The following is a 26,936-nucleotide window of genomic DNA, read 5'->3' on the forward strand; positions in this document are numbered from 1 at the left end:
ACGCAGCCCTATGTGGCGGCCTGGCCTGGCCCCGATTGGGCAGGACCCGGGGCCCTGCTGGCCGAAGAGGCCCTCACTGCACCTGCTGGGGGTCCAGCCCTGCAGCCCCGCCCCCTGCAGCCTGGGGCGCACGAGCGTGCCCCGCGCCGGCTTCCTGGCTGGTGTGCAGCCCTCCCCGCCTGTGTCAGCGTTACGACGGCACATGGCCTGTCTGTGGGCAGGGCCGCGAGTGGGGCGGCCACAAGGGGCAGCTGCCTGGAAGGGGTGCCCGGGGCAGGGCGGCTGCACGTCCTCGGGCCGTCCTTGGCCCGCTCGGCCCTAGGAGCCCGGTGCCGCCGTGCCCCCCGCCCGCCCCCGAGTCCCCCCTGCCCGTCTCGCCGGCCCGGGGGGGGGGCGTGGGCCTCTGAGCACACCAGCCTGTCCTGCTGCTGTTGCCTCCTGGCCGGGACCTGGGCAGGATTTTTCGCTTTTCTGAGCCGTGGTTTTCTCATCTGTAAAACAGGCACAGTCATCAGGGCCTCGAGGTTTGAATAGAACTTCGCTTGGAGCCGGCCGGCAGCTGCCACCCCTCCTTCCTCTCCGGCCACCTGGTGCCCTCTGTCGGCCTTGCCCTGGCCGTTCCTCGTGGCTGGGCTGCCTGGGCAGTGATGCCGCCTTGCGGCGACAGGGCTGCACTTGCCGGCCCAGCTCGGGGCAGGCCCCCACCCTGCTGGCCTCGCCGTACCTTCCGGGACAGGTGCTCCACGTTAGTCATGCCCAGGTGCCGCATCAGCGCCTCTGAGCCCGTGGCAGGTGGCCCGAAAGCAGGGTGGGGGGTAAGTAAGTATCGGCCCCATCGACCGTCAGGCAGCTCGCTAAAGGACAGAGGTCAGATCTCACACCTCGGCTGGTGGCGGAGGTGAAGGGACCCGATCCCCTCAGGCTGTCTCCGTGTCCTGACGGCCAAATACCTGCACAAACTGCCTCCCGAGAAACAGACGAGGGGAGAGGAAGGGGTGTGGTTGAAAGCACCGGGGTTGCTTGGCTGGCAGGACCGTGGTCCTCCCGGAGGTGGCCACACGGATGCCACGAGCAGGGGCAGGGCCCTTCCTCGGAGCACTGTGGGCTTAACGGGTGCAGAATTCGGGTCCCTCCGAAACAAACCCTGATGGCGTGGGAAGGCGTTCCGGCGTGGGGGCAGTCCTCAGCCTCCTCAGGAAACAGGAGGAGTCGCAGGGACCTTCACGGGCGAGGAAGGGAAAAGGGCAGGTGCTCCCTGCCTTCCCTCAGCGGAGCCCAGACGGCGACCCCGTGGCCAGGTGACAGGCAGAGGACACTGGCCGGGTCTCCCCGTCTGGGGGCAGTTGGAGCCCTGACCCTGGTTCTCTGGCCCAAGTCTGAGTGTGGCCTGCATGGAGGGTCTCAGCACTTGGTCCCGAGGACACGGTGGGGATGGTGGGGACCTCATAGCCTTTTTAACCCCGCCGCCTGCCAGGCGCCTTCAGGCCTGACTTTGTGGAAGTGGTGAGCGGCCGCGGGGGTGGGTGTCTGGGACCCCGCGGGCCGTGGTGCACGGGCGGGCAGCCCTCCAGCAGGCGGGGCTGGAACAGCGTGTTTAGAAGACACTGTTCCCCGACACGGATTTGACACCTTCCCGGGTCAGTGCTTCCCCGCCCCCACAACGGGGAGCTTGGAAGGTCAGGTGTGAGATCCAGTGGCCTAATTTTAGACCTTGGGTGTGCATGTCAAAACTGCAGGATAATTAAAGAGAGAGAGAGAACGAGGGCAGCCTGGCTTCAGCCCTTAACTCTGAAGCCAGCACGTTCCCTGGGGGAGCATCACGTCACCTGTCACCTGACAGGGCTGCCCATGGCCTCGGGGGGCGGATAGGAGCAGAGCTTCTCTCTTGGGGGCCCCCCCCCCAGGGAGAGCTCAGCGGAGATGCGGACGGGCCAGCAGGTGGGCTGAGGCCTCGACGCTGGAGAACGCGTCACGGGGCGGACGAGGTGGGTTTGTCCAGCACCTTGTGGGAGGAACCTGCTCTGGGCAATAAACCTGCTGGTGCTCAGCGAAGCTTTCAGCTCACACAGGCCCCCGGCCTGCTCAGGGGTCAGACGGCTCGTTGGCCCTGGGGCTGGGAGGCGGGCCCTGGGCTGTCCAGTGGTTCTGACCCCTCGCCGGCTGTCACGTCCGCTGCCCACATCTCCCTCCTGACCTGCCACTTACCTGCTGTTTGGGGCTTGTTAGAATCATGTGGGAAGTGAGAGCATGTCCCCCTGAGGCGGGAGTCGCCGTTCCCCGCGGGGGGGCACCTGGGAAGAGCAGCGTGACCCTCCTCCCCTTGGTTGGCCTCGAAGATGCAGGATCGATCGCTGCAACCGGCCCCCCCCACCCCCCGGGATCCCTGACGTCTGCCCCTCCCCCTGGGCACGGTCACTTGTTTTAGTCTTTCTGCAGTTTAGGACGTTGAATGTTTAAATGTTGGCCACGCATGTGCACCGTCCACCGTCTGCGGAAGGCGGATGGTGAGAACGGCTGTCTGACCCCTGCCCCAGGCGCCGGACGTGCCCTGCGTGGAGGCTCGTGTGCCCTGAGATGCCCACCTGCACCCACCGCAGCCCCTGCAGGTCCCTCATCCTTTCGTTCGGGAAAGCAGAGGACACTGATCTTAGAGCAATGGTGGGAACTGGCCTTTGTTAGGGTTCCCTAAGCGCTGGGCCCTGTCCTCACAGCCCCTCTGAGTGGGTTTTGGAGGCCATTCACGTTCACACCCAGAGGCCCCTTCACTCTTCCAGCCCCTTGTGGGGATGTCCTGTCATTCACTCACCAGGCCCCACCCGTGGACGAGCACCTGATGTCACACTTTGCCCCGTAAACAGCCCTAAAGTAGACGTGCTCATCCCGCTTATCTGCGCATGTCCAGGATCTGCTTCTGGACCCGGAACCTCCAGTCACCGGACCGTGTGGCTGTGACTGGTGGAGCTGGCAGGGAGGCCCAGGGCCCCACGTCCCGAAGCCGACTGGCTGGTGGCTTGAGCGCGACCCTTGACCCCTGGGTGCTGCAGGAGTCCCTGAGCCGCCTCAGCCGTGCATCCACGAGGCCCCTGGGGCTCCTGCTTCAGCCCGGGCTGAGCAGCGGCTCGGGAGGCTGTGCAGGGTCTTCCGGAGAGAGCGTGCTGTCGCGCTGCGGGCAGGGGCCGCGCTGTTCTGTGTTCTGTCCGCCGCGTCCTCGGGGGACGCAGAGCCATAAGCCCCCCCTCAGGTCCCCGGAATGTTCCCGCGGTGGGGGAGTGGCGATTAGCACAGAACACGGTATTTTGACCCAGGCTGTACTCAGTGAGGAGACACTGTCCCCAGTCGCAGGGCTCTGCGAGGGGATTGGGTTTCCATCAGGACGCAGCCCTTTTGTGCTTCTCTGCTGCCAGGCGGGGGGGGGTGCGGTGAGGACGTCACAGCCTCTGGGAGCTGCGTGGCCGTGACCAGGACGCACACCTCCCAGGGCCCAGTACTGGGTCCGGGAGACTTCTGGACAGAGGTTCCAGATCGGGTGTGTGCGCGGCCTGTGGCGCCTCTGTGTCCCGCCCGTCTTCAAGGCCTGCATCCACACATTTGGCCGCTGGCCGCGGGGCTCCGGGCCGCTGGGGGCCGCAGGCGAGATGACCCCCCGCCCTCTCCACGCCGCTCGGCCCCTCTGCGCGGCCCCCGGCCTCGTACCTGCTCCCTGCCGGTGCGGGCAGCCTCCGAGCCCGGTCTGTGGACGGCGGGTCCTGATCAGCCGGGGTTCCTGCGAGGAGCAGGTGGTGCCGCCGGGGGTTCCTTGTTCGACCCCTGTGACCCCTGTGATCCCGCGGCACCTGGGGTTTCAGATTTCCTCTCTCTCTGGCTCCTTTGTTCCGCCAGCTCCTCCCCGACGTGTGGTTCCCTTTGTCACCTCGACTGCAGTGTCCCTCCCAGCGCCTCTGGCGCTTTCTGGTGAAGACAGCTTACCTGCTAAATACCATGTCTGAGGTGCAGAGGGGAACCCTGGCCCACTCCGCCCCCCACCCCCCAGGCCGGCACGTGGCCTGGCCGGCTAGATGGGACTCCGCTGGTCTGGTCCGGACAGCACCCCGGGGCGTTGCAGGCCACATGTTCCTGCTGGAGGACCCTTCTCTCTGTGCTCTGTGTGGGTCTCCTTTTCAGCCCTCAGGCCTCGAGTGAGGGTCACCTGCCAGAGAGGCCTCCCCACGGCCCTACCGCAATTTATTCTTCCTCCCAGCGCCCGTTCTCTGGCGATCACATCCCCAGCACATCTGCCCCACACTGGAGGCCCCGAGGGCAGAGGCCACGCTGGCCTGGTCTCCTCGGTGCCCATTGGCTGCCGGGGCCGGGGGGGTCAGGCCTGCAGCGCGGGGAGACTGGCCTGGCCTCGGCTGCTCTGTAAATACGTCCCTCGGGTGCCCCTCAGTGCTGGATTAATTGTCCTGAGTCTCTGCCCCAGGAGGCCGTGCCTGGCCCGCAGCACCGGGAGCAGGAGGGGTGCTCAGCCCCGGTCCTGGAGAAACCACGGGCTCCCCCAGCCTCAGCGGGTCGCCGGGCTCAGTCCTGAAGGTCGTGGAGACTTGTGCAGAGGCCCATTCCCTGGCCACCTCGCTTCTGCCCTTTAGAAGGAGAGGAAGCCAGATGGAGCCCAGTGGACAGGGCCCGGGTCGGCATGTGGCCAAGTGAAGGATCCCGGCTCAGCGTTGAGCTGCGCAGCTGTGAGGACGCCGAGCGCATTTGTCGGCACAGAAGCTCAGCAGTTATCAGGAGCTCGCTGGGACTTGGCGGTGGCTTCCAGGTCACAAGCCGGGGGCCACAGGCGGGGTCAGCCCTCCCCTGGAACGGCAGCCCCTCTTCCCCTCTTACAGGCTGAGCCCCTGGACTGACAAACGTGCCTGTTGATTCCCAGCCCGCCTGGGGAGAACGGTGGGGTCGCCCCCTCCCTGGGCTGCACTGGCTTCCCGGCATCTTTGTGCCGGTCCCCGGGCGAGAGGCTGGTGGCCGGCGGGGCTGTGTGCCGGACGGGCCGCTCCAGACTGCTGCTCACAGCCCCGCACTCGCGCCCGCGGCAGACTCAGCGGGAGTCAGAGCCTCCGCGTTTTGCTTAAATCTGTCACGCCCGCCACCCCCGGCCTGGCCCCATCTGCTTCTGCACAGAGAGCCCCGCTGCTCCCGGGAGGCCCCCAGGCCATTTGAATGTGCGTCCGGTGGGTTCTGGGCTGCCGGGCCGGGGCGGGATGGCGCCCTGCAGGTTCCTGCCGCACCTTGGCTGCGGGACACGCTCTCCCCGGCGCTGTCGCTCCCCTCTTTCCCCCGTGAGCCATGGCTTTGCCTGCCCCCGCCCACCGCCCGCGCAGAGGCGGCCGTGGACGTGGGCACTTAGCAGGTCGGGGATTTGGCCAGTGTCCGAGCGCAGGACGCCCGGGAGGCTCGGAGAGGAAGAGGCCCCTCCCCGGGGTTCCCAGGCTGCTTGAAGAGGGGGGCGCCTCCAGAAAAGACTCCGGGGCTCAGAAGACGGCATGTGGCCCAGGGGATGGAGGGGGCAGAGTGGAGACCCCCGAGGACGGGAGGCTCCTGGGCAGAGGGAACTGTTTTTTTAATTTGCACATTTTAAGTATGTGGAACAGTGGCGAGAACGGGCCTGCTGTCACCCGGGTCCCAGGACATCCTGCACAGTTGCTGCCCCTGCGTTGTTGCATCCCCAAAGCTAAGGACGTTTCCTGCCTCAGCACGACCTCATTATCATGAGAGAGGACATTGTGAGCGAACTTTGGAAGCAAGGGCAGGGTTTGTTCTGTGTTCTGGAACGAGCGGGTGAGTCATGGCGTTGGCCGCCCGGCCCGGCCCTGGGGACCGGGGAGGCCGTCAAGGCCCTGTGGTCCCGAGTCGGGACGAGGTGAGGCCTGGACCCAGGATGCGGGCGTGTGGGGACGCGGGGCCTGTGGCCGCTGGGTGGCCTGGGACGCCGGCACGGAGCAGGCCTGCCCGGGGGTGGCCCGTAGGGCTGGGCTCCATGTCGGTGGTCCCGGCCGGCCCGCCTGATGTGCCCAGGAGAGGTCAGGCTCTGTGGGGTGGGGCCTGGTCGGGGATCCGGCGACGTGCCGCCCGGGGGCAGCTGGGGACACCAGTGGCCCTCAGGACTGGGAGACGCCTGGTGAGGCCAAGGGCCTGGGGCCGTGGCAGCTCTGGAAGGGGCACCGGAGCGTCACCTCCGTCACCAGCGCGGCCTCCCCTCCCTCCCACGAGCGTTTCTGGCTCCGGCGACAGAAACACTGAAGGTTGGGGGGTCGTGGGGGGCCGCAAACTGCCCGCGTCTCCGCCCGGGCTTCACGCGGCGGAAGCTCCTGGTCCGGTGGGAAAGGGCTCTTGGGCGCCGAGCCATCGTGCCCGGCCCTGCAGGGCGTCGGGGCTGGTGGGGCTGTTGGAGTCCAGCCCGTCCTGGAGATCGGTGCCAGCAGATCGGGGTGGGGGGCAGGGGGAACAGCCCGGAGGCCCAGGGGCTTAGTGGCTAGAGACAGGCTCTGGGTTCAAGGCTGGGCTTTCCCACTTTCCAGCTGTGTGGCTTTGAGTGAGTCACTAACCTCTCTGTGCCTCTGTTCCCTTGTGTGTAAGCTGAAGTGCTTTCCTCGTGGGTGGCGGCGAGGACTGAGAAGGTCCCCAGGCGGGCGCTGCACACAGTAGGTGCTGTGCTCTGATCCCACCCAGCCGTCGTGAGAGGTGCTGACTTCTCCTGGGAAGGCCGTTCCCGAGGTTCGCCGAAGCAGGAGCTCCACCTGCGAGCTCTCTCCTCCGAGGCGCAAAGCCTGTTGTTACACGGACCTGACGGCCACCAGGGTCCCCAGAGTCGCGTGCCCCGTCAAGCTCGGAGGTCAAGGAAGGCAGGAGCTTGGTTTTGCCGTCTGCCTGCAGCTGTACTCTGAGCCCCGGACGGCCCGAGGGGTGTGTGTGTGATGCCTTCCGCGGCTGCTGCTAGGACAGTACCTTCCAGGGGTCATCCCGCGGGTGGGGAGACGGGAAGGAGGCTCACACACCAGCACGCCCGAGGAGTCGAGGGTGCAGCAGGGCCGTGGGTGTGCACAGCGGAGCCCGGAGCCAGCTTCGGGGGAGCTGCGTCGGGAGCGAGCGGCTGCAGGGTCCCCGCCGTGTCTCGGAGCAGCGCAGCCCCCTCGCCATCCCAGGGCGTCCGCTTAACGCGCAGACTCTGACTCGGCGGGTCTGGGGCAGGTCCTGAGAGCCTGCCTTTCTAACAGGCTCCCAGGCTGCCGGTCCGGGGGCCACTCTGGGTCTGAGGAACAGGTTTAGAGGCATCGAGGAGGCCAGCCTGGGAGGGAAGGCAGCTGGAGAGGAGCGGCACCGCGTCCCCAAGCCCTCCTGGCGTCAGGTCCCCCCAGACGGGGCGGCGTCCCCAAGGGACGGCATCGTGGCCCTGGTGGCCTCAGGCCCTAGTGACTGCTCAGCAGCGAGGGCCCCCAGGCCTGGCTCAGCCCCGCTCACACCTGGATGCCACACAGGTTCAGGAGTGGGTGCTGTCCTGGTGGAAAGGTGCAGACCACACTCGCGACTTTCTTCCACGAAAGACAGTCCCGCCAAAGCGCGATGCCCTGCCCTGGCCAGGTCGTGTCCCTGCTGTGGCCCAGCTCGCTCCGGGAGGCTGGTGATGGCCAAGAGATGGGCCCCTCCCAGCTCCGGACGCCTGACCAGGAGGTGAGCTGGGGTCTGGGCCACAGCGAGGTGAGCACGCTTGGTGGCCTCAGCTGGTGATCTCCGTCCCGAGCCGGGGGCCGCGGGCCGTGTCACGCCAGTCCACGCAGACGGGGCCTCTTTTTCTGGATTAACTGTGAGGGAGCACAATTCGGCAAAGCACTTTCCTCAGCGCCGTGCCTGCTTCGCAGGATAAGAGGATTAGCTGCACCCTCGGGCTCCGGCACGGCACCGGTTTGTGACATTGGCTGGCGGAGCTTCACTAGCCCTCCAGCACGTTCTCCGAGGCAGTGCTGGGCGCCGGGCCCATGCCCGTCCTCTCTGGGCAGGGGGCTCACGAGGAGAGCCCCCGGGCAAGTCCCGGCCCTGCCTTTGTGCATCGCGGCAGGTTACCTTCCCTCTCTGAACTGCAGTTTTCACCTGGAAAGTGGTTGTAGAAATATTGATCTGCCTTCTCCCCCGCCACGCAGCCCAGGTCTGGGGCTGACCTTTCACGCCCAGCGAGTGGGTGGCCTCCTGACAGATGCCACCACTGTCTGCTCTCTGGAGCTGGGGACCAGGCGCCACACCCCACTGCTGCCGCCCCCTGGGGGTCCCAGGGCCGAGAGGGGGCAGACGTCTCATCTTCACCCACCCGGCTCAGCGGGTGACGGGGAGGCTACAGGGGGGCTCGCACTGCTCCCTGCTTCCCAGATGAAAGCGGTCTGGGACAGAGGGGCTCAGGCCCGCCCTCCTGCAGAGCCCCCCGAACCCTCCCGCCCTCCCTGCCCGTGGCCTGCTGGCCGCCCCTGCCCTGGACTCCTCCCCCCTTCCTTCCTGTGTCTCTGTCCAGGCTCAGGAAGGGGTCTCTATGCCCCAGGCCTTGGCGCCTCACTCTCTCTGTCGGCTCCACGTCCTGCCCCCACCTGGGCCTCGGGCTGTGGACTGTGGGAAGTGCCCCCTGAGGGTCCCCTGCCATTGCCTGGTCAGTCTTCCCAGCCACCCTCCTGGGGTCGCACAGCACGGGGTGGGTGGGCACAGGTGCCCAGACCGCTGAAGGCTCGCTTCCCTCAGCCCAGCAGACGCGCGTGCACACAGAATCCTGGGAGCAGCTCTGTTGACACTAGCAGAGCCCGTGACGCAGGGCCCCCAGCTGGGGTGCGTGAGCTGGCCATGGTCCATCCACGCACAGCTCCCTGGACGGTCTGGTGGCCACACACGCTGGAGAAGGCTGGACGGGGCAGAAGCCAGGCCAGGGGCCGTGGGGCAGGGGCTTGGGGGCGCGGGGAGCTTTCCAGGGCGACGGGAAGTGTCCTGTCTCAAAAAACTTTTACTTTTACCTCTAAAGCTGACCGAAAATAGTCTCCCTTTCTAAAATAAACTACTCTTAACTCAGAAAAGAAAGAAAAAAAGCCGTCTGGCCACAGGTGCAGATGCTGTGCCGACACTGGCGTTGGCGCTGGTCTTGGTGGCGTGTCCCGCCCGCCCGCCTGCGATGCCAGAGGGGGCCCAGCTGCCTATCGAACCCGCGTAGCTAGACAGCTCCCCAGCTGAGCGCCAGCACGGCCCAATTTCCTTTCCAAGGCTGAAGTCCATGTAAATATTGACCAAATCAGGCAGACCGGGTTGTGCACTGTATTTGGTTAGTAGTTGAAGAGCCACTCACTCCACGGCTATTTTCTCAGGGGCTTCCTACAGGTGGGCCTTGTTTCATTTAAAAGTTTAAAAAGACCCTAAAGAGCTGTGCGTAACTCAAACATTGTAAGTGTAGGGAGAAAACCAGCACATTTAGACGAATCCCCGAGCAAGCGGATCGTTCAATAAAGAACCACCTCTCCCTGCCCTGTTAGTGTATTTATTACGTAAAACTGAAAAACAGGTATTTGGTCTGCTTAAGCAAGGACTGTGTCGCTGGGTCCACGGGTGCCCCCTGCCCCAGCCTGGGTGGGGCTCTCGGGCCACGTGGCCGCCTCATGGCCTATTGAGGGGGTGATGGGCTTTCTTGTGGGGGGCTGGCGGCTTCCCTGCTTCCTCCAGATGTGCATGGGTGGGGTCCCTCCGGCGTCCTCCTGCACGACCCCGTCGCAGGCACAGGGAAAGCAGCTCAGACAGGATGGGCTGCCCGGGGGGGCGGGGGGCAGGTGGGGAGCGGTCCTCACAGCCGAGCTGTGCCCCCTGAGGGGTTTGCTGGCTGAGAGCTCCCAGGCCCTTTTCCCGGACTCCCTGCAGTGGCAGGTTGGACCCCAAGACGAGGTCCCACCCGAGTCACAGCTGTGACCATCTTCCGAGTCAACAAAGGCACCCAGAGCCGCCCAGAGGCCGGGTGGCGGGGGGGGGGGACCCTCGCCAGCCCCGCCACGTCCTGAGTGCCTGGCCCGAGGCCCCACTGCAGAGCCAGGATCTGGACCAGCCGTCTGTCCCCCGCCTGCCCGGTCCAGGGCTGGCCCGTCCGAGGCTGGCGGGCTCCACGGGGGCAGAGCCTCCGGGTCCCTTTCCTTCCCCCAGAGGCAAACATCAGGGACGGGAGAGGGGGCCACGAGGCAGAGTGTGATTAATCGACATCACAACAGTGATCCTTTGGGGGGCCGGCGCAGGGGCGGCAGTTGTGTCCTGCCCTGGTGAGGTGACCTTGGTCACCCTGGGCAGAAGGGGCCTGGGGACCTGCCTGGACGGGATCTGCCCTCTTGGGGGTGTCAGCAGGGGGCGAGGAGACGCAGGGGACCCAGGGCCCAGGAGCAGGAGGGAGTCTTGTGACTTGGTCTCGTGGGTGAAGGGAGGCCGAGGAGGTGGCAGGGGACGCCGCGGGCCGTGCCGGAGGGCTGAGGGGGCCTGGCGGGCATTTGTGCAGGTGGAGGGCAGCTGGTGTGGGCGCTGGGGGCTGCTCCCCGCCCCCCGGGGCAAGCGACAACAGCCCCGCCCTCCAGCCGTCAGCCGGAACCCGACCATTCAGACCATTCATCACATCTCCGCGTCTACGAATTGTGCTTTTTGTGGTGTATCTAAGAAATCACTGCATAACTCGAGGTCATACAGATTTTCTAGTTTGTTTTCCTCTAAAAATTTTGTAGCTTCAGGTTTTATGTTTAGATTTATAACCCACTTGTGTTAATTTTTGTACGTGGTCTGAGTTCTGGGTTCTGCGCACGACACCCAGTGCCATTGTCCCCTGCCCCCTGAATTAATGACCTTTATACTTTGTCACAGATCGGTCGACCTTACACACGTGGGTCTATTTCTGGACTCCCTGTTCTGTTCCGATGGTCTGTTTGTCCGCTTTGGCACCAGCACCCCAGTCCTGGTCACAGTTGCTTTATGTTACGGTTCAAAATCTGTCGACTTGCCCTCCCTTTGTCCTTCTTTTTCAGTTGTTTTGCCTATTCTAAGTCCTTTGCACTTTCATGAGAATTTTAGATTCAGGTTGTCGATTTGCAGCAAAAAGCAAGCCTGTTGGGGTTTTGATTGGGTTTGCGTTGAATCTGTAGACTAATCAAGGAGAATTGATATCTTCATAGTACTGAGTTTCCGGACCCACGGACACTCTGTATCTCTCCGTTTATTGAGGTCTTTTCTTAAAATTCTTAGCGAAGCTTCACAGGTTTCGGGGTGCCAGTCTGGCATTATTTGTCGATTTCATCAGAGTTTATGTAGGTGACCGTATGTCACATTTTACTTGACATGATGCCTTCTTCCTGGTCTAAGGGAGCATCTGGGGTGATGTCAGCTCTAGGGTTTTCCAAGATGCCTTTTGTTAGGACGAGGGCGTTTCCCGCTACTCCTCATGTGCTGAGTTTCTGTCAGGAGTGTATGTTGGATTCTTGTCAAATGTTCATGTCTATTAAGGCGATCGTAGTGTTTTTTCTTACTTACTTTGTTTATGTGGTGAATTACATTGACTGGATTTCAAACGTTAAACCAACTTTTTGTTCCTGGTATAAATCTCACTCGGTCATGATGTATTATCCTTTTAGTATGTTGTTGGATTCCGTTTGCTAATTTGCTAACATTTTGTCTAGAATTTTTGTATTTTGTTCAGGAGGGGTATTTTTCTCTAGTTTTTCTTGCAATGTTCTGGTGTCAGCTAATGCTGGCCTCACTGAATGAATTGGAGACTGTTCCTTCCTCTTCAGTTTTTGGGAAGAGTTTGTACATAATTGGTATTATTCCTTCCTTAAATGTTTGGTAGCATTCACCAGTGAAGCCGTCTGGACCTGGAACTTTTTCTCGTGAAGGTTTTTGACTATATGTTAAAATATGTTGATGGGTATAGTGCGTGGTCAGACTCTCTGCTTCTTTTCCTGAGTGAGCTTTGATCAAGTTCATTGGTATAAGTTGTTCACGTGTTCCTTTTTTTGCCTTTGTGTCTTTTTTCCTTGATCTCTATTCAGATCAGTCTGAAGAGAGGTTTTATTCATCTTCTCAGAGAACCATCTCATGGTTTCATTGATTTTTCTCTAGTGTTTTTCTATTTTCTGTCATTGATTCCCACTTCAAACTTTCTTCTACTTACATGGGTTTCATTTTCTCTTTTCTCTTCTTTCTCTAGTTTCTTGTGGGAGCTGAGACCAGTGATTGGAGACCTTCCTTCTTTCTCTCCTGTGGGTGTTCAGTGCCATAAACCCTCCCAAGCAGCCGCATCCCACAGACGCTGGTATGTTGTGCTTTCATTTTTGTTCAAGTCAAGATCCTTCTGGTTTCCCTTTCCATTTCTTCTTTTTCCCGTGAGTCGTTTTTTTTTAGAAATGTGTTACTTAGTCTCTAGACGTTTGGGGATTTTTTTCAGAGATCTTGCTGTTATTAATTTCTAATTAACTCCATTGGGGTCAGAGAACACACTTTGTGTGATGTATAATTCTTTTGAACTTACTGGGACTAGTTTTATTTCCCGGCACGTGGTCTATCTTGGTAAATGTCCTGTGCGCACTTGAAACGAATTTCTACCGTTTTTTTTTTTTTTAATTAATTAATTTTTTTTTGGCTGCATTGGGTCTTCGTTGCTGCGCGCGGGCTTTCTCTAGTTGCGGCGAGCGGGAGCTACTCTTTGTTGTGGTGCACGGGCTTCTCACTGCGGTGGCTTCTCTTGCTGCGGAGCACGGGCTCTAGGCGTGTGGGCTTCAGTAGTTGCAGCACGCAGGCTCAGTAGTTGTGGCGCACGGGCCTGGTTGCTCCACGGCATGTGGGATCTTCCCAGACCAGGGCTCGAACCCGTGTCCCCTGCATTGGCAGGTGGATTCTCAACCACTGCGCCACCAGGGAAGCCCACTGACTCTCCTTTTGACCAGTGTTAGAAGGATGTCTCTTGTGCCAGCCTGTTACTTTGATCTGGTTTGTATCTTTACAAGCAAAGTGTATTTTGTGGAGCCAGCGTGCAGTTGGATCTTGCTTTTTTATCCAATCTGACAATCTCTGCTTTTTCTTTCTTTTTTTTTTTTTTTCTGTTTGAACCCCATGGCATGTGGAACTTCTCCGACCAGGGATCAACCCCGAGCCCCCTGAAGTGGAAGTGCAGAGTCTTAACCACTGGACCGCCAGGGAAGTCCTGACAATCTCTGCCTTTAAATTGAGATGTTTGGCCGTTAGCATTTAATGTTATTGATGGGGTTAGGTTTAAATCAGTGTCCTTCATTCCTTCATGTCTGGTGTCTGGAAAGCCCTTGTATATTTGTTTTTGGTTGTTTCGGGTGAGAGGCTAAGCTCCATCCATCTTAGCTGGAAGTAGAAAGGACAAGCAGTAATAACTTAATACCATTCAGTACTCAGCCCATGTTCAATTTTCCCCAATTGTCTCAAAAGTATCTTGTTCCAGTTGGTGTGTTTGAATCCAGATCCGAATAAGGTCTACACATTGCATTCAGTCAATGTGATTCCCGAGCCCTTTTTACCCAGACCAGTGTCCCACCCCTTCTTTCCATGTCATTTATTTATGGAAGAAACTGAGTCATTTGTCCAGTAGAATTTTCTGAGTTTGAGCGATTTTATCTTTGTGATGCTTTTTAACATGTTCCTCTGTATTTCCTGAACCTGATAGTTATAAAGAACACTTTGTAAATGTGCTGCATGTTCGGCTGAAGCATGGGAAATTGCCAGTATTTCACCGTTTGCCCTGCAAAGTGCCAGGTCCTGCCCCTCCAGGTCACGCTACCTGTCCCAGCTGTCAGGAAGCGCCACTTTGTGTGACCCTGAGACTGACCAGTGGATTCAGGAGGTCAGCCTGACCCTCACGGCCAGCTTCTCTGCCCTGTCCCTGATGATAGAGTTTCCTGGGCCCTCATTTAGGAGTTGCAGATGGTGATGCTTCACCTCCGTCATGCCACGTCGGGAACCTTTCGGGTTGTCTGGGGTGGGCAGTAGGATTTGGGGGCCGTCTCCCAGGCAGTCAAGTCCAGATGTGAATTCACCGCTGGGGGAAGACTGCGTGCCGCTCAGCACTGATGTATTCCCTGGACAAGCTGGTGGAAGGTGTCCAGTGAGCATGTGATGGCTGAGTGAGCGCAGGGACAGTGGTGAAGGGGCAGTGCGGCCGGGGGAAGCTGTTGGACGCCACCCTGTGCGACAGGGCACGACTTGGGACTCCCTCTCGTGGAGCCCCCCCGCCCCCGCCCCTCCCAGTCCCTCCAGGCCAGGCCGTCGCCCACGTTTGGATGGAACCAGCTGGGCGGGCCCCACCGAGCCCTGCTGCAGGGAAGCCCCTCACCCAGCAGGCTGGGTGGGAGGCCGCTGAGCTGTCGTGCGTCCCGCGTCCGTCCGCGCCTGGAGATCAGCGCTCGCAGGGGCCCCCTGTTGGCTGCCTCGCGTGCGGCTGTGACACTGAGCACAGGCAGAGGTGGGATGCCATTTGACTGTGGAGCCGGGTGCAGGGAGCGGGAGGTTCTGGCTGTGCTGGGTGGTCCAGGGCAGCTCGTGGCGTGCATCGCGGGCAGGAGGAAGAAGGCGAGAAGGCTGGAGCAGCTGTGTGTCTGGCGGGAGGGGGCCGCCACCCGAGCAGGAGGGGTGGTTCGTGCTTCTGGGCTGTGGGCCCCTTTGAAAAACGCAAGGAAACTCTGGCTTCTTCTTAGCAAAAGCTACAAATGCAAAAGCACTCGGCCTTTGCTTCTGTTTGGGGATGTTTACTGAGCCCCGGAACACGCCCAGGCCCCCAGCTGGAGAGCCCGGACTAGACGGTGGCCGGCCTCCCTCCTGCGGGATCCGGGGCCGCGGGGGCTGCGGTGGGAGGTTCTGGCAGACGGGGCCTGGGCACAGCAGGCTTCCCTCACCTGCGGGCGGCCCCCCCGCCGCCCCCGCTTGTCCCCCCGGAAGGAGGCAGACAGCGCCGCAGTCTCCTCCAGACACGCGTCAACTCCCGGACTCTGACGGCAGCGCTACGAGGTGCGGCATCGCTGCTTGGCTCCCTCTTCCGGGTCAGGACACTGAGGCAGAGCGAGGGGCTGCGATGCCCCCGGGTCACACGGCCGGGAGGCGGAGGAGCTCGTGGGCGACCCGGGACCCAGCACCCCCGCCCACCTGCTGTCCCCCGGGCGCTGGGTCCGCGGCCAACAGTCAGCTGCCCCACTCCACTCGGGGTCCTCACTTCGAGGACACGTGGGGCGTCCGAGAGGCTGGGGGCGTCCAGAGCAGCCGCCCGCCGCGTTGCGGAGGTGCTCGGGGCACAGGCTCCTGCTGCTGCCCTGGCTTTTGTCCTGTGGACCCGTCCTGGCTTTGAGTATCACTGTTAAATTGCATGTACCAATCAAAGCAAGCACTTTTACTGCCTGTGTTTTTTCCCCCTTTTCTTTTCAAGAGAACACTCTAGCACAGCACCAGGCCTGTAGTAGGTCCCCCAGTAAGAGCTGGACGGATGGAGAGATGGGCGCTTGGTGGGTGGGTGGATGGATTGAGAGGAAGGGCTTCTCATGCTTCCAGCGCTGGAGACTTTCTCTGCTCTGTGGACCACAGGCCCTGAAAAGACCCCCCGGAGTCCATCTCTGTCCTTGTGGCCTCACCCCCATGCCCCGTTTCAGTTGCTGTCACCCACGCTCACTGTGTCCCCAGTGAGGTGCTCGGACAGTGCGGGCTGCTTGGCGGGTCCTGGTTCCAACAGGTGCCACTGGGCTGTCAGCCTCCCCATGTGAGCGTGTCCCAGGGGACACACCGTTCCCTGGCCCTGGGCGAGCATGCGCTCCCTATGGCTGTCTGTGGTCGGTACCACTGGCGTTTCAGGCAGAGGACACGGCCCACGGGCACACAGTCTGTGACAACTGGCCAGGGTCCGGGCCTGCTGAGCCCGCGGCGGCCCCCCTGGCTCACACACAGGAGTTCCAGGTCCTGAGTCAATGACGTTACCCGTCAACGCTCTGATCCCTGGGCCTCAAACCCAGCAGGCCTCCTCTGAGTGCTGGGACACAGCGCCCTGCAAAGCTGGTGGCTCCGAGCTCAAGCGCCTCGCGTGTCTTGGGAACGTGTTTTTCCTCCTTCCCTGTGGACACTGGTGAGTCGGCTCTGCGGTTAATGGGGCTGCCCGTCCTGCGGGCATGTGGGCGTTGTCTCCCTGCCGCCCCCCGCATGAGCCTGCAGGAGCCCGACCCCACACGGGGCGCCTGCTCCCACCCCGGGTGTGGCTGCGGCCGGGGTTGCCGTGCAGGGTGGAAGCCCCCATAGCCTCAGTGTCCAGATTTTTCACCTCAAATTGGATGCCTGGGTTTTTGTTTTTTAATTAATTAATTTATTTTTGGCTGCATTGGGTCTTTGTTGCTGTGTGCGGGCTTCTCATTGCAGTGGCCTCTCTCGTTCCAGAGCACGGGCTCTAGGCGCGCGGGCTCAGTAGTTGCAGTGCGTGGGCTTCGTTGCTCCGCGGCATGTGGGATCTTCCCGGACCAGGACTCGAACCCGTGTCCCCTGCACCGGCAGGCGGATTCTTAACCACTGCGCCACCAGGGAAGCCCCAGATGCCTGGGTTTTAATGTGGAAATTCTAAATGGTGTTGAATTGTTGGGTCAAATATTTTTAATTTTTAATTTTTATTTATTTATTTATTTTTCACTGGAGTATAGTTGCTTCACAATGTTGTGTTAATTTATACTGTACAGCAAAGTGAATCAGCTACACGTATACATATATCCCCTTTTTTTGGATTTCCTTCCCATTTAGGTCACCACAGAGCACTGAGTTCCCCATGCTATGCAGCAGGTTCTCACCAGTTATCTATTTTATACATAGCATCAATAGTGTACATATGTCAATCCCAGTCTCCCAATTCATCCCACCCCTCCTCCCCGCCTTGGTGTCCATACGTTTGTTCTCTGCGTCTGTGTCTCTGTTTCTGCCCTACGAATAAGATCATCTGTACCAATTTCTTCAGATTCCACATATATGCGTTAATATACGATATTTTTCTCTTTCTGACTTACGTCACTCTGTATGACAGTCTCTAGGTCCATCCATGTCTCTACAAATGACCCAATTGCGTTCTTTTTCATGGCTGAGTGATACTCCATTGTATATATGTACCACATCTTCTTTATCCGTTCCTCTGTTGATGGACAGCTATTTTTAAATGCTGTGGGTTTGACCAAAACACCTCTGGGCTACCCCTTACGCCCTCTGAGCCCCAGGACGCGGGCCCCGGGCTGCCGGGGGGAACAGAGCCACCTCCTTTACAGGCAGACCCAGCACCATCAGTGTGGCCGAGTGGGACCCAGAGGTGACCAAGACGCAGAGGCTGCTCTTGGAATCAGGGCCCCTGGGGGAGGGGCCCTCTCCACCCGGACGAGGCGCTGGTGCTGGCGTGTGGCCGTCCATCGCCCGCTGGGTCTTCCCCCCACACTGGGAGGTGGATAAGGAGTCACTGGCCCGTTTGTCGCACTTCCCTGCTGACTCGGTTGAGGGAATGTACAGCTGGTGGCTGGCGGTCAGGGACTCATTCCCCCGATTTCCATCCATCCCAGCCCTCCTCCTGCCCCAACAGCCTCCTTCCTGGCCCAGATTCTGGGGACAGGTTCGAAAAAAAAAAAAAAAAAAAAAAGAATCAACATTTTGGGGAAGAGGCCTACCCGTTACAGAGGTGAGCTGGTGACCCTGCCAGGGGTGTGGGCAGGGTGGCCCAAGGTGGCAAATGCAGAACCAGCCCAGTTCACTTGGATTTCAGGGAAACAACAAATTGGAGCAACATTTGGGGCAACTCGTACTAAATTATTTGTTCTTTATATGAAATCCAGGTTTACCTGGGGGCCTGTGTTTCTCTGGCAGCCCTAGGGAGAGGGAACGTGAGTGTGGGGTAGGGCCAGGGCTTGGGCCAGGACATCTCCATTTTGGGGTCCTGGCAATCTAGAGGCCACGCCAAGTCAGGAGCGGCGACGGCAGAGCGTCTGGTCACTCTCGGCCCACGGGACGCTGACCCGCATCATCTCACAGCCCAGCCCTCGGGCCAGTCCCCTGTGGTCAGCTCCACTGCCTGCTTCCGGGCCCCTAATCCGATGAAGTGTGCAGCTGGGCCCCGAGGAAGGCTAGGCGGGACATTAACCTCAGACCCAGCAAGGCTCCTGGCTGCCGCTCTATTGATTGCCTTGAAATAACAACCCGTCTAAGGCTGGCCAACCGGGAAGCAGACAGCTGTTGGTGAATCGGATTCGCTGTTTCCCCCCCTCCCTCTCCCACCTTTCGTCTCTAGGTTGCTCAGAAAGTGCAGTCATGACCCCGCCGTTTCCCAGGTGAAGGAGCAGGTGTTGGGGGGCCATCTGGGAGGCCAAGGCGGGCAGAGTGGTCCCCAAAGGGCCTTTGGTGGAAAGACGCTCCACCGTCCGCAGAGCAGCGGGGGGCCCAGCCCGGAGTCCGGAGGCCCCAGTGCCCGGTTCGCTCGGCTGAAGCTCGGCCCCCTCTGCTGCCCAGGGCTCTGGGCTGGGGTGCAGCCGGTCACGGCCCCCTTGGATACGGGGGAGAGACCCCTCCTTCAGGGGCCGGACCCGGCGTGTTGGGAGCAGAAGAGTCTGCCCGGGTAGGTGACGTGGGTGGCCGTTCTCATCTGTCCCTAGAGCTCAGATTCTACAGGGATTGGATGTTTAAAAAGCTGCTTTACTGAGCTAGAGCGTGTATACAATAAAGTGCACACATTCTAATGTAGTTTGAGTCTTGACAAATGTATACGCCTGTGTCACCACCGCCCTGATCAAGAGGGAGCCCTTCCTTCCCCAGACGTCCTCTCCCGCCCCTTCCTAGTCAGTCCCCAGCCCAGCCACCGCTGCTCTGACTCGTCGCCGTGGGTGGGCGCTGCCCTCCAGGCCTCTGTGAGGATGGAAACTCCTCTTGCTCAGCATGAAGCCGACGACAGCCGTCCTCTGGATGGACCACACTTCGTCCACGTGCCCCGTTCGGTGGGTGGCTGGTTCATGCGGTGGCCGCACCGACAAACGCGGCAGCTCTGGGTCTGGGCCCGGGGCTTGTGCTCCCGCACCGGGCCTGCAGGAGGGGTGAGGACGTGGCACTACGTGGTTTCCCACCGGTTTCAGTGTCCTTTTGAAAGCGTTAGCGCGTCAGCTGGGAGGAAAACTCAACGGCCGTTAAAGCTGCATCTTGAAATCCCATACCAGGAACAAGGTTTTGTGACAAAGACAGCATGTTTGAAGGACAACTGGGCCCCTGCAGATGGAAGGGACACTGGGCCCCTGCAGATGGAAGGGACACTGGGCCCCTGCAGATGGAAGGGACACTGGGCCCCTGCAGATGGAAGGGACACTGGGCCTGGAGTCTCAGGGGCGCTCGGGTGCTCCTCTTTGTGGCTGAGTGACCCCCCCCCAGGCACTTATGAGGGGCCCCGTCTTCCCGACGTGGAAACGGACGTCATCCCACCCACCCCAGGCTTGTTTCTTTCTTTTTTTTTTCTTAACATCTTTATTGGAGTATAATTGCTTTACAACAGTGTGTTAGTTTCTTTTTTTTTTTTTATGAATTTATTTATTTATTTATGTTTGGCTGCATTGGGTCTTCGCTGCTGCGCGCGGACTTTCTCTAGTTGCGGCGAGCGGGGGCTACTCTTCATTGCGGTGCGCGGGCTTCTCATTGCGGTGACTTCTCTTGTCGCGGAGCGTGGGCTCTAGGCGTGTGGGCTTCAGTAGTTGTGGCTCACAGGCTCTAGAGCGCAGGCTTAGTAGTTGTGGCGCACGGGCTCAGTTGCTCCGCAGCATGTGGGATCTTCCCGGACCAGGGCTCGAACCCGTGTCCCCTGCATTGGCAGGTGGATTCTCAACCACTGCGCCACCAGGGAAGTCCCGGTGTGTTAGTTTCTGCTGTATAACAAAGTGAATCAGCTATTCAGTTTTTCACCATTGAGAACGATACTGGCTGTGGGTTGGTCATATATGGCCTTTATTATGTTGAGATAGGTTCCCTCTATGCCTACTTTCTGGAGGGTGTTGAATTTTGTCGAAAGCTTTTTCGGCATCTATTGAGATGATCATACGGTTTTTCTCCTTCAATCTGTTAATATGGTTTATCACACTGGTTGATTTGCATATATTGAAGAATCCTTCCATCCCTGGGATAAACCCCACTTGATCCTGGTGTATGATCCTTTTAACGTGCTGCTGGATTCTGTCTGCTAGTATTTTGTTGAGGATTTTTGCATCCATGTTCATCAGTGCTATCGGCCCAGGCTTGTTTTGAGTGTTAAGTGAGCGCAGGTAAAAGCACTTAAATCGTCAGGTGCTGAATCGACGGTTGTGATTTTTATTGTTGGCGTTGACATCCCACGCTTCTTGGGACGTCAGTGCCCCTCCCAGCTCATTCTGCCTGGACGTCCCGTCCACCCTTGTGGCTTGAGTCTCGGGTCCATGTGTGAAAGCAGGCTGCTTCCTCTGGCCAAGGACACTTGCATCCACTTTCCCGACGGACAGTCACCCTGCAAGGACCTCCCTTCACCCCTTGGTGGGTCCCCCTTGGTCCAGCTGCTTTGGAGGGGACTGTCCCCCAGGGGCCCCAGAAGGAAACGTGTGCAGGTTCCTGTCCCGAAGGCCGACCACCCAGACGCCCTCCCGACTTAGAGCAAGTTGGCCCGGCTGGCTTTCGTGCCACACGGACAGGCAGGCAGCCGTGGAGACGGCCGAGGCGGGAAGGGAGCTGAGGAGCCCGCCCTCAACTTGGCTCCACTGCTAGCTGCCGAGGGTTGAGATTTCAGGCGGGACGAGTTCGAAAAAATACAGGAAGGCTTCTGTGGCTAAGAATTAAAAGCTTGAAAGTCTGTTCTTGGCGGCGCACTGGGGGGTGGGGCTGAGGGCCCAGGGCCCGGTGGGAGCGCCCCGCGGATGGTGGCGCTGGGCCACGTCCGCGGGCTCCCTGCCCTCCGCGGTCCCGTGTCACGCAGTGGGCGAGCCGAGTGTGTGCCGGGCCGCGGGCGGAGGAAGCCAGGGCGGCAGCGGGCCGCCCCCACCCCCGTGTTCGTCGTGTGTGCCGGGAGAGGCTGCTTCCGGGAGCACCTTGTGGCCCGTCGTACAGGACCCGCAGGGTGGACGCCCCACGGGGCTGGGCTGAGACCGCCGGCCGCCAGCCGCACCCCCCCATCCTCCCTCCTCCTGAGCCCTCCACCCCGCTCCCGCGCTGCACCGTGACCCTCCGCGCAGGCCTCACGCGCAGGCTGCTTCTCTCTCCGCTCCGCAGGTCGCGAGATGGGAACATAAGACCCGAAAGCTGAGCAGGGCCTTCGGGTCCCCCCACCTGGCCTGCTACACCCTGGGCGGCGCCATCCTGCTCCTGAACGTCCTGCGCTCCCACTGGTAAGGCCCCCCGCCCCCCACCCCCACCCCGGGCGCCTGCGGGAGGGGCAGCCTGACCGCACGGAACCCCGTCCCCTCCACGAGACTCCCAGCCGCCCGGGAAGGTTCGTGCGGGGTCAGGCAGCACCCGGGACGTGGAAGGAAAACGGGAGCCGCGAGCTGTTGGGGTGCGGGGGGCGCAAACGGATGACTGGACCAGGGAGCGAACGGATGGACTGTTGGCTTTCACTGTGCGGGGGCTGCTTTGAGCTGGGCTCACCTCGCCCGCCCGGCTGTGCTGGCTGAGAGGCGCCCGCGCGGAGGGCAGTGAGCAGTGACCGTGGCGGGGAGCGGGGAGGACAGCCCGGCCGGCTCTGTGTCGGCTCCTGAAACCCTCCCTCGGGGTTGGATGCTGGTGCGTTTGTGCTGCACTCTGGCCTTCCTCCCCCAGTTACTCTCTGGAAACTCAGCCTGCGGGGGGAGGAGACCCAAACGGCCCCACCTGGGCTGCCAGCCCAGGTGCTACCCTTCAGCTCGACTGATTTTTTTCCTGTTTTCTTCCCTAACGAGCCTTTGCAGACACTCTGGCCCTTCTGAATGAGTGAATGAATGAATGAATGAGTGAGCGAATGCGTGAGTGCCCGAGTGGGCACATTCCATCCCCGACGGCCCCTTTCTTCCTGGCTATCTCCGAGGAGGCATTTAAAGCTCCTGAAACATCAGTCTCTTCAGGATACAGGACCTGCTGCCTTTTTCCCTAAAATTATGTGTTGTTTCCAGTTCTAGACTTCTGCATTCTTGGCTTCCTGAGTCCGAGATGTAAAGAGAAAACCCCAGTCGGTCTCTCCTCAGCCTGCTATCTGCTGGCCCAGGACCCTGGGCCAGCCCCAGCTGCTGTTTCTGTGGGGTGGAGGCTCACGGTCCATCCGCCCTGCAGGTGGGCTGCGCCCAGGTGGGCAGCCAGGCGGGGGCCGGGAAAGCAGAGGGGCGGAGGGTGAGGCGATGGAGAGCCCGGCCGGCCCAAGGGCTGAAGGGGGCCCCCCTGGGGCCCCGACCCAAGCCCAGCCTTTGCCAGCGCTCGGCAGAGGCAGGCGGCTTTAGACAAGCCCCTCTCCCTGTCCATCCTGCTTCTGTACCCCAAGGGCCAAGCCCCGAGGGCCGACGGCCTTTTCCTGTCCTTCCTGTTTCTTCTTGTGTCCTGGGCCCTTAGGAGGCCTGGGAGGAAGTGACCCCAGATCCAGCGCCCTCTCCCACTGTCCAGGCCCCTCTGTCAGTGCCGGCCAGGCCTGGTGTCTGGCTGAACTGGCCACCCAGGGAATTTGGAGGGAGAGAAAGGACGCCCCCCCCCCCGCCCCCCGCAGGCCTGTTTCCTCTTCTACCCTCTTGGGTCCTCCTCTCGTTTTCCCCCTGCTGACAGGTCTGGGTGGTCTGCCTGGGGCTCTGCGGAGGGGCTTTGTGGGAGTCCCGTCCCCTTCCCTAGCACCCTTCACCTGTCGCTTTATGTGGTTCCTGCAGGTGGGTTTTCTCTGTGTGTGTGTGGTAAAACACACATTACTAAAATTGACCGTTTCAGCCATCTTAAGGTATAGCTTTGTGACGCTCAGGACCTCACCACGTGAATGGGTGTCGGTCAGTCACGGGCTGAGACGCAGCGGGCAGGAGCCGGGCGGTGCTGGGGGCAGCAAGCCTCCCCCCACCCCTGTGTGCTCGTTGCCTGAGGGCGGGTCCCTGCGTGTGGACCGGCGGCTCTGTCCCTGTGGCCATCTGGGTGCCAGCCGTTGCTGCACCAGAGTCCAGCTGGAGCTGCTCAAGGACACGGTCAGGACAGGCCTGATGGCCGAGTGGCCGCACGAAGGAGCAGTGAGCGGGGCAGACAGACGGGGGCAGCTCACGGCAGAGCAGGCCGGGCAGCCGGTGCAGGGGGAGCACATAGAGATCGGGTGGGGCCTCCCCCAGGCTCCTGGGCGGGGGACAGGACTCGGCTCCTGTGGCTGCAGGGCCGAGGCCCTCACCCTAGAGTCTGTGCCCTCCCCACAGCAGGGCGGGCGCCTTCTTCCAGGCCAGCGGGGGAGTCTCTCTGACCTCCAGAGCCTCTTTGAAAGGGCCCCAGGGTAACCTTTTGGGTGAAATGCCCTGACCTCGTACCACCACGTACTGGCCGCCCCCCCCCCCCCCCCCCCCCCGGCGTTCACGGCCCACCCTCCAGGGGAGGGGTTGTGGGGTTATGCAGAGCAGGGTGAGTCTGGCTATCAGCCTGGGCTCCTCCCCCTTCCCTTCCCCGACCGGGCGGATGTGTAAGACCGACAGGCCCTCTCTTGGCTGTGATGGGTTTGGGGAACACTTTGGAAAGGTGATGTGTTGATCAAATGTACAGAATCAGTACAGCATTAGAGCCCTAAATTCCACATGATTTTTCACAGGTGGAAAATGTTACCCAGGTGAACATTTTTTTTTGTTTTTGTGGTTATACGCTTATTTTAATATGTATTAGAAAAAACAAGTGAGCCTGTCAGATGCTACTTTCGTGGACAGTTTTGCTTGGTGTGGGTTGAAGAAAGGGGCGCTTAGTGCCCCGAGCCCGAGATGGTGTCGTGGCCGCGTCCCCGAGCGGGACACCCTCCCCCACCTCCACCCATGTTCCGGGGTGTCTGGGGAGCAGAATGCAAACAGCTTTGTCACATTGGTGACCGAAAGCTCAGTCCAGGTTCTAAAAGCAGAACTAGAGACAAATGGATGAGCCTCTCCATTCGCACCCCCAGCGCAGAAAACCCCAAAAGAAACTGCGTCTCCTCCGTGGGATCGCAGCTCTGGCCCCGCCCAGCGTGCCTGTCCTGCTTCATCTCGTGGTGTCACCCTCAGCTCCCTCCCCGGTCCCTCCAGCTGTCCCTGAGCTCTGTGGGCAGAGCCCAGCGGGTCACATACCTCCCAGTGTCACCATCACAGGGGTGAAAACTGAGCCTGGGGCACCCAGCTCTGTCTGAACCCAGTGCCACTTTTCTGCCCGAGCCCACGTCTCTTCCATCGGGTCGCCATGCGGTGCCCCTCACTAGAACTTGGGGCCGTGGGCGCACCAGGCCACGGGCGGCCTAGCGATGGCCAGAGGGGGCCCAACATGCCTCGCTGCCCTAGGTTTGGGGGTCAGGGGTCAGCCCGGGCGGGGGCTGAGCGGCAGCAGGTCATCCATGTGGAGGCCTGAGCCCCTCCCCCACCTCAAGCTCACACACACTTGCTCTGCCGCGTGGTCCCTAACGCTCTGGTGGCCAAGGAGCCAGGGGCCTGCAGGTGGGCTCTGCCCACGCCTGGCTCCTCCCACTCCACCACCTGCAGACAGGAGAGGTGGGAGGGGGCGGAGGCTGCTGGTCTCTCAGAGCCGCGGGGGGGGGGGGGGGGGGGCACGGGCACGGCCACCTAGCACAACACCGGGTGTGCGCGGCCCTGAGCCAGTCCCAGCGGCTCAGCCTGGAGCTGCAGGGTGACCCTGAGCCCAGGCAGCAGGAGGGGTGGGTGGAGAGCAGGGGGTGTGGGCAGCGTGACCGGTGGTCAGGTGTGCCCTGACACACGTGTGCCACTGTTTGACAGGTCACCATGCAGGCCTCTGCCCACGGCGTCCTGTTTGCTGTTCAAACATACGCTTCTCCCTCCCTCCCTGCCCCCCTTCTTCCCTTGCAGGGAGGGGAGGCGAGGGGAGGGGGCTGCTTTTCCTCTGGCTGCTGAACATGTGCTGTGACCCCTGCTGCCTGGCGTGGGCCGGGGCCAGGGAGATGCGCGGGGCAGGAGGCGCCGCTGTTCTCCACAGGCTGAACGTAGTTCGGGCGGCCCCCCTGCAGCCCACTTCACTCGCTTTCGGCACCCGCCTTGCCCCAAGTTCGACAGCCCTGGCCCGGCTACTCTGGGGGCCCCAGGGGGCGGGGGCGGGAAGGGCAGGGTGGTCCCTCCGCACAGCAGTGACCTGTCTCTCCCGTCCCCTGCCCCGCAGCTTCACGCAGGCCATGCTGAGCCAGCCCAGGATGCAGAGCCTGGACAACCCCTTGGCCTACCGCGTGGGCCTGGCACTCCTGGGAGTGGGCGGCGTGTTTGTCCTTTCCAGTTTCCTGGCTCTGGGCTTCACCGGGACCTTCCTAGGTAAGACCCCCAGGGCGGGGGGCCGGGGCCCTGCTACCACCAGCTCCAGGCCGCCTTTGCTCCTCCAGGCCTTGGTCTGCCCTGCTCGGCTTGGGAGGCCGGGCTCTCAAACCCCATCCCGCTGCTTGGCCGCCAGGAAGGGCGGGATTTCTGTTTGCTGTGTGCGGGCTGCGAGCCGGAGCTGGCGACCGATGGGGGGCGCTCGCCTTCTGCTTTCCCCACTGCCTGCGGCGCCGCTGCTTTGGGGCTGGGAGCCCAGTGCTGGCCTGGCTGGATGTCCTCCTGACGTCAGTTCCCAGCAGCTTGGAAGCTCGGGAAGGGGAGCAGCCCGGGGGCGGGGTGGGGGCTGCAGGGGCCAGGGCAGCCGCGGGACTGGGGCGGGGAGGGGGCCACTGCCGCAGAGAGCGCCCTCTGGGCACACGGGGCACAGGGAGGTGACCCGGCTCTGACGGCCTGGGTCAGGGGCTCCTGGGTCCTCCTCCCCTCGCCCCAGCCAGCTGTGGAGTCTTGGCCTCCATTCCCTGCAGTGCCTGGGGCGGCCTGGGGCTCTGCGGGCTGCAGCAGGGGTCCCACGGAAGACCCTCGGAAGGCAAATGAGAGTTGTCGTCCTCTGGGGACCAGCACTCGGGCGAGGACCCGGCAGCAGCTGGAGGGAGCCCGGTGCTAGAAGAGGGTGTGCAGGTGCAGGCGGAACCCGGGAGGGGTGGGGCGCAGGGCCGTGGGCGGGAGGGCGGGGGGCTGGTGTGCAAGGGCCAGTGGGGCCGGAGTGGAAGGCCAGCCGGGGGCCACGTCACACGCGTCCCGAGAGCCACGCAGGGGACTGAGGTGTCACTCCTGCGGAGGAGGGGGCCACAGGCGTGGTCTCCCAGCAACGAGGCGGCGACCGGTGGGGCCGAGACGGGCTGGGGGGCAGGGAGGAGGCGGGGACCACGGTGTGGGCCTCAGGAGGAGGAGGGAAGGGTGGTGCTGTCGGCTCAGGTCAGGAGAGCAGGGGTGAGCAGCCCCACAGCAGAGGGCGGCAGGCAGGGCGGCGGAGGGTCTGGAGGGGGGAGGGGGAAGGGCCCAGATACCAGCCGCCGCCGCGGAGAAACAGTCTGGAAACTCAAGGGGCCCGCGGGCTCAGGGATGTAGGGCACGGCGGCCGCTTCCCTCCCGTGAGTCACCCCAAAGCTGGTCTCTGTGCCCCCGGGAAGAAAGGTTCCCGCGGTCCCCGGCCCCGAGCCCTCTGTCCCCAGACAGCGATGACGCCGCTGCCACTCCTCCTGCCCTACTTGTGCCTGGAGCTCAAGGGACGTCAGGGAGAGGGGGCCTTAGTGAGCAGTGCTGCGCCGGACACTGTGCCTGTGTCTCATGCCTCTAGGGGAGGCTTCTCGGGGCGGCCACACGCTCCCCTGTGAGCGGCTCCTGGACGGCTGGTGGGGC

At 61.5% G+C, this 26,936-nt stretch overlaps 1 protein-coding gene across 4 annotated transcripts in view; it reads left to right on the forward strand.

The window, feature by feature from the left end:
* The window catches only part of PEMT (phosphatidylethanolamine N-methyltransferase), a 45,983-nt gene that overhangs the window by 15,769 nt on the left and 3,278 nt on the right, over positions 1–26,936 (forward strand). For 3 of the 4 annotated variants that reach the window (XM_036835815.1, XM_036835812.1, XM_036835813.1), the window contains exons 3-4: positions 21,298–21,413; positions 25,369–25,514. In XM_036835815.1, the coding sequence (XP_036691710.1) occupies positions 21,298–21,413; positions 25,369–25,514 (262 nt within the window). Of the gene's footprint in view, positions 1–21,297; positions 21,414–25,368; positions 25,515–26,041; positions 26,196–26,936 lie in introns of all 4 variants that reach the window. The other variant, XM_036835814.1, reaches the window with a different exon arrangement.

This window comes from Balaenoptera musculus, chromosome 20, assembly GCF_009873245.2.
Source record: "Balaenoptera musculus isolate JJ_BM4_2016_0621 chromosome 20, mBalMus1.pri.v3, whole genome shotgun sequence".
Classification (NCBI taxonomy): Eukaryota; Metazoa; Chordata; class Mammalia; order Artiodactyla; family Balaenopteridae; genus Balaenoptera; species Balaenoptera musculus.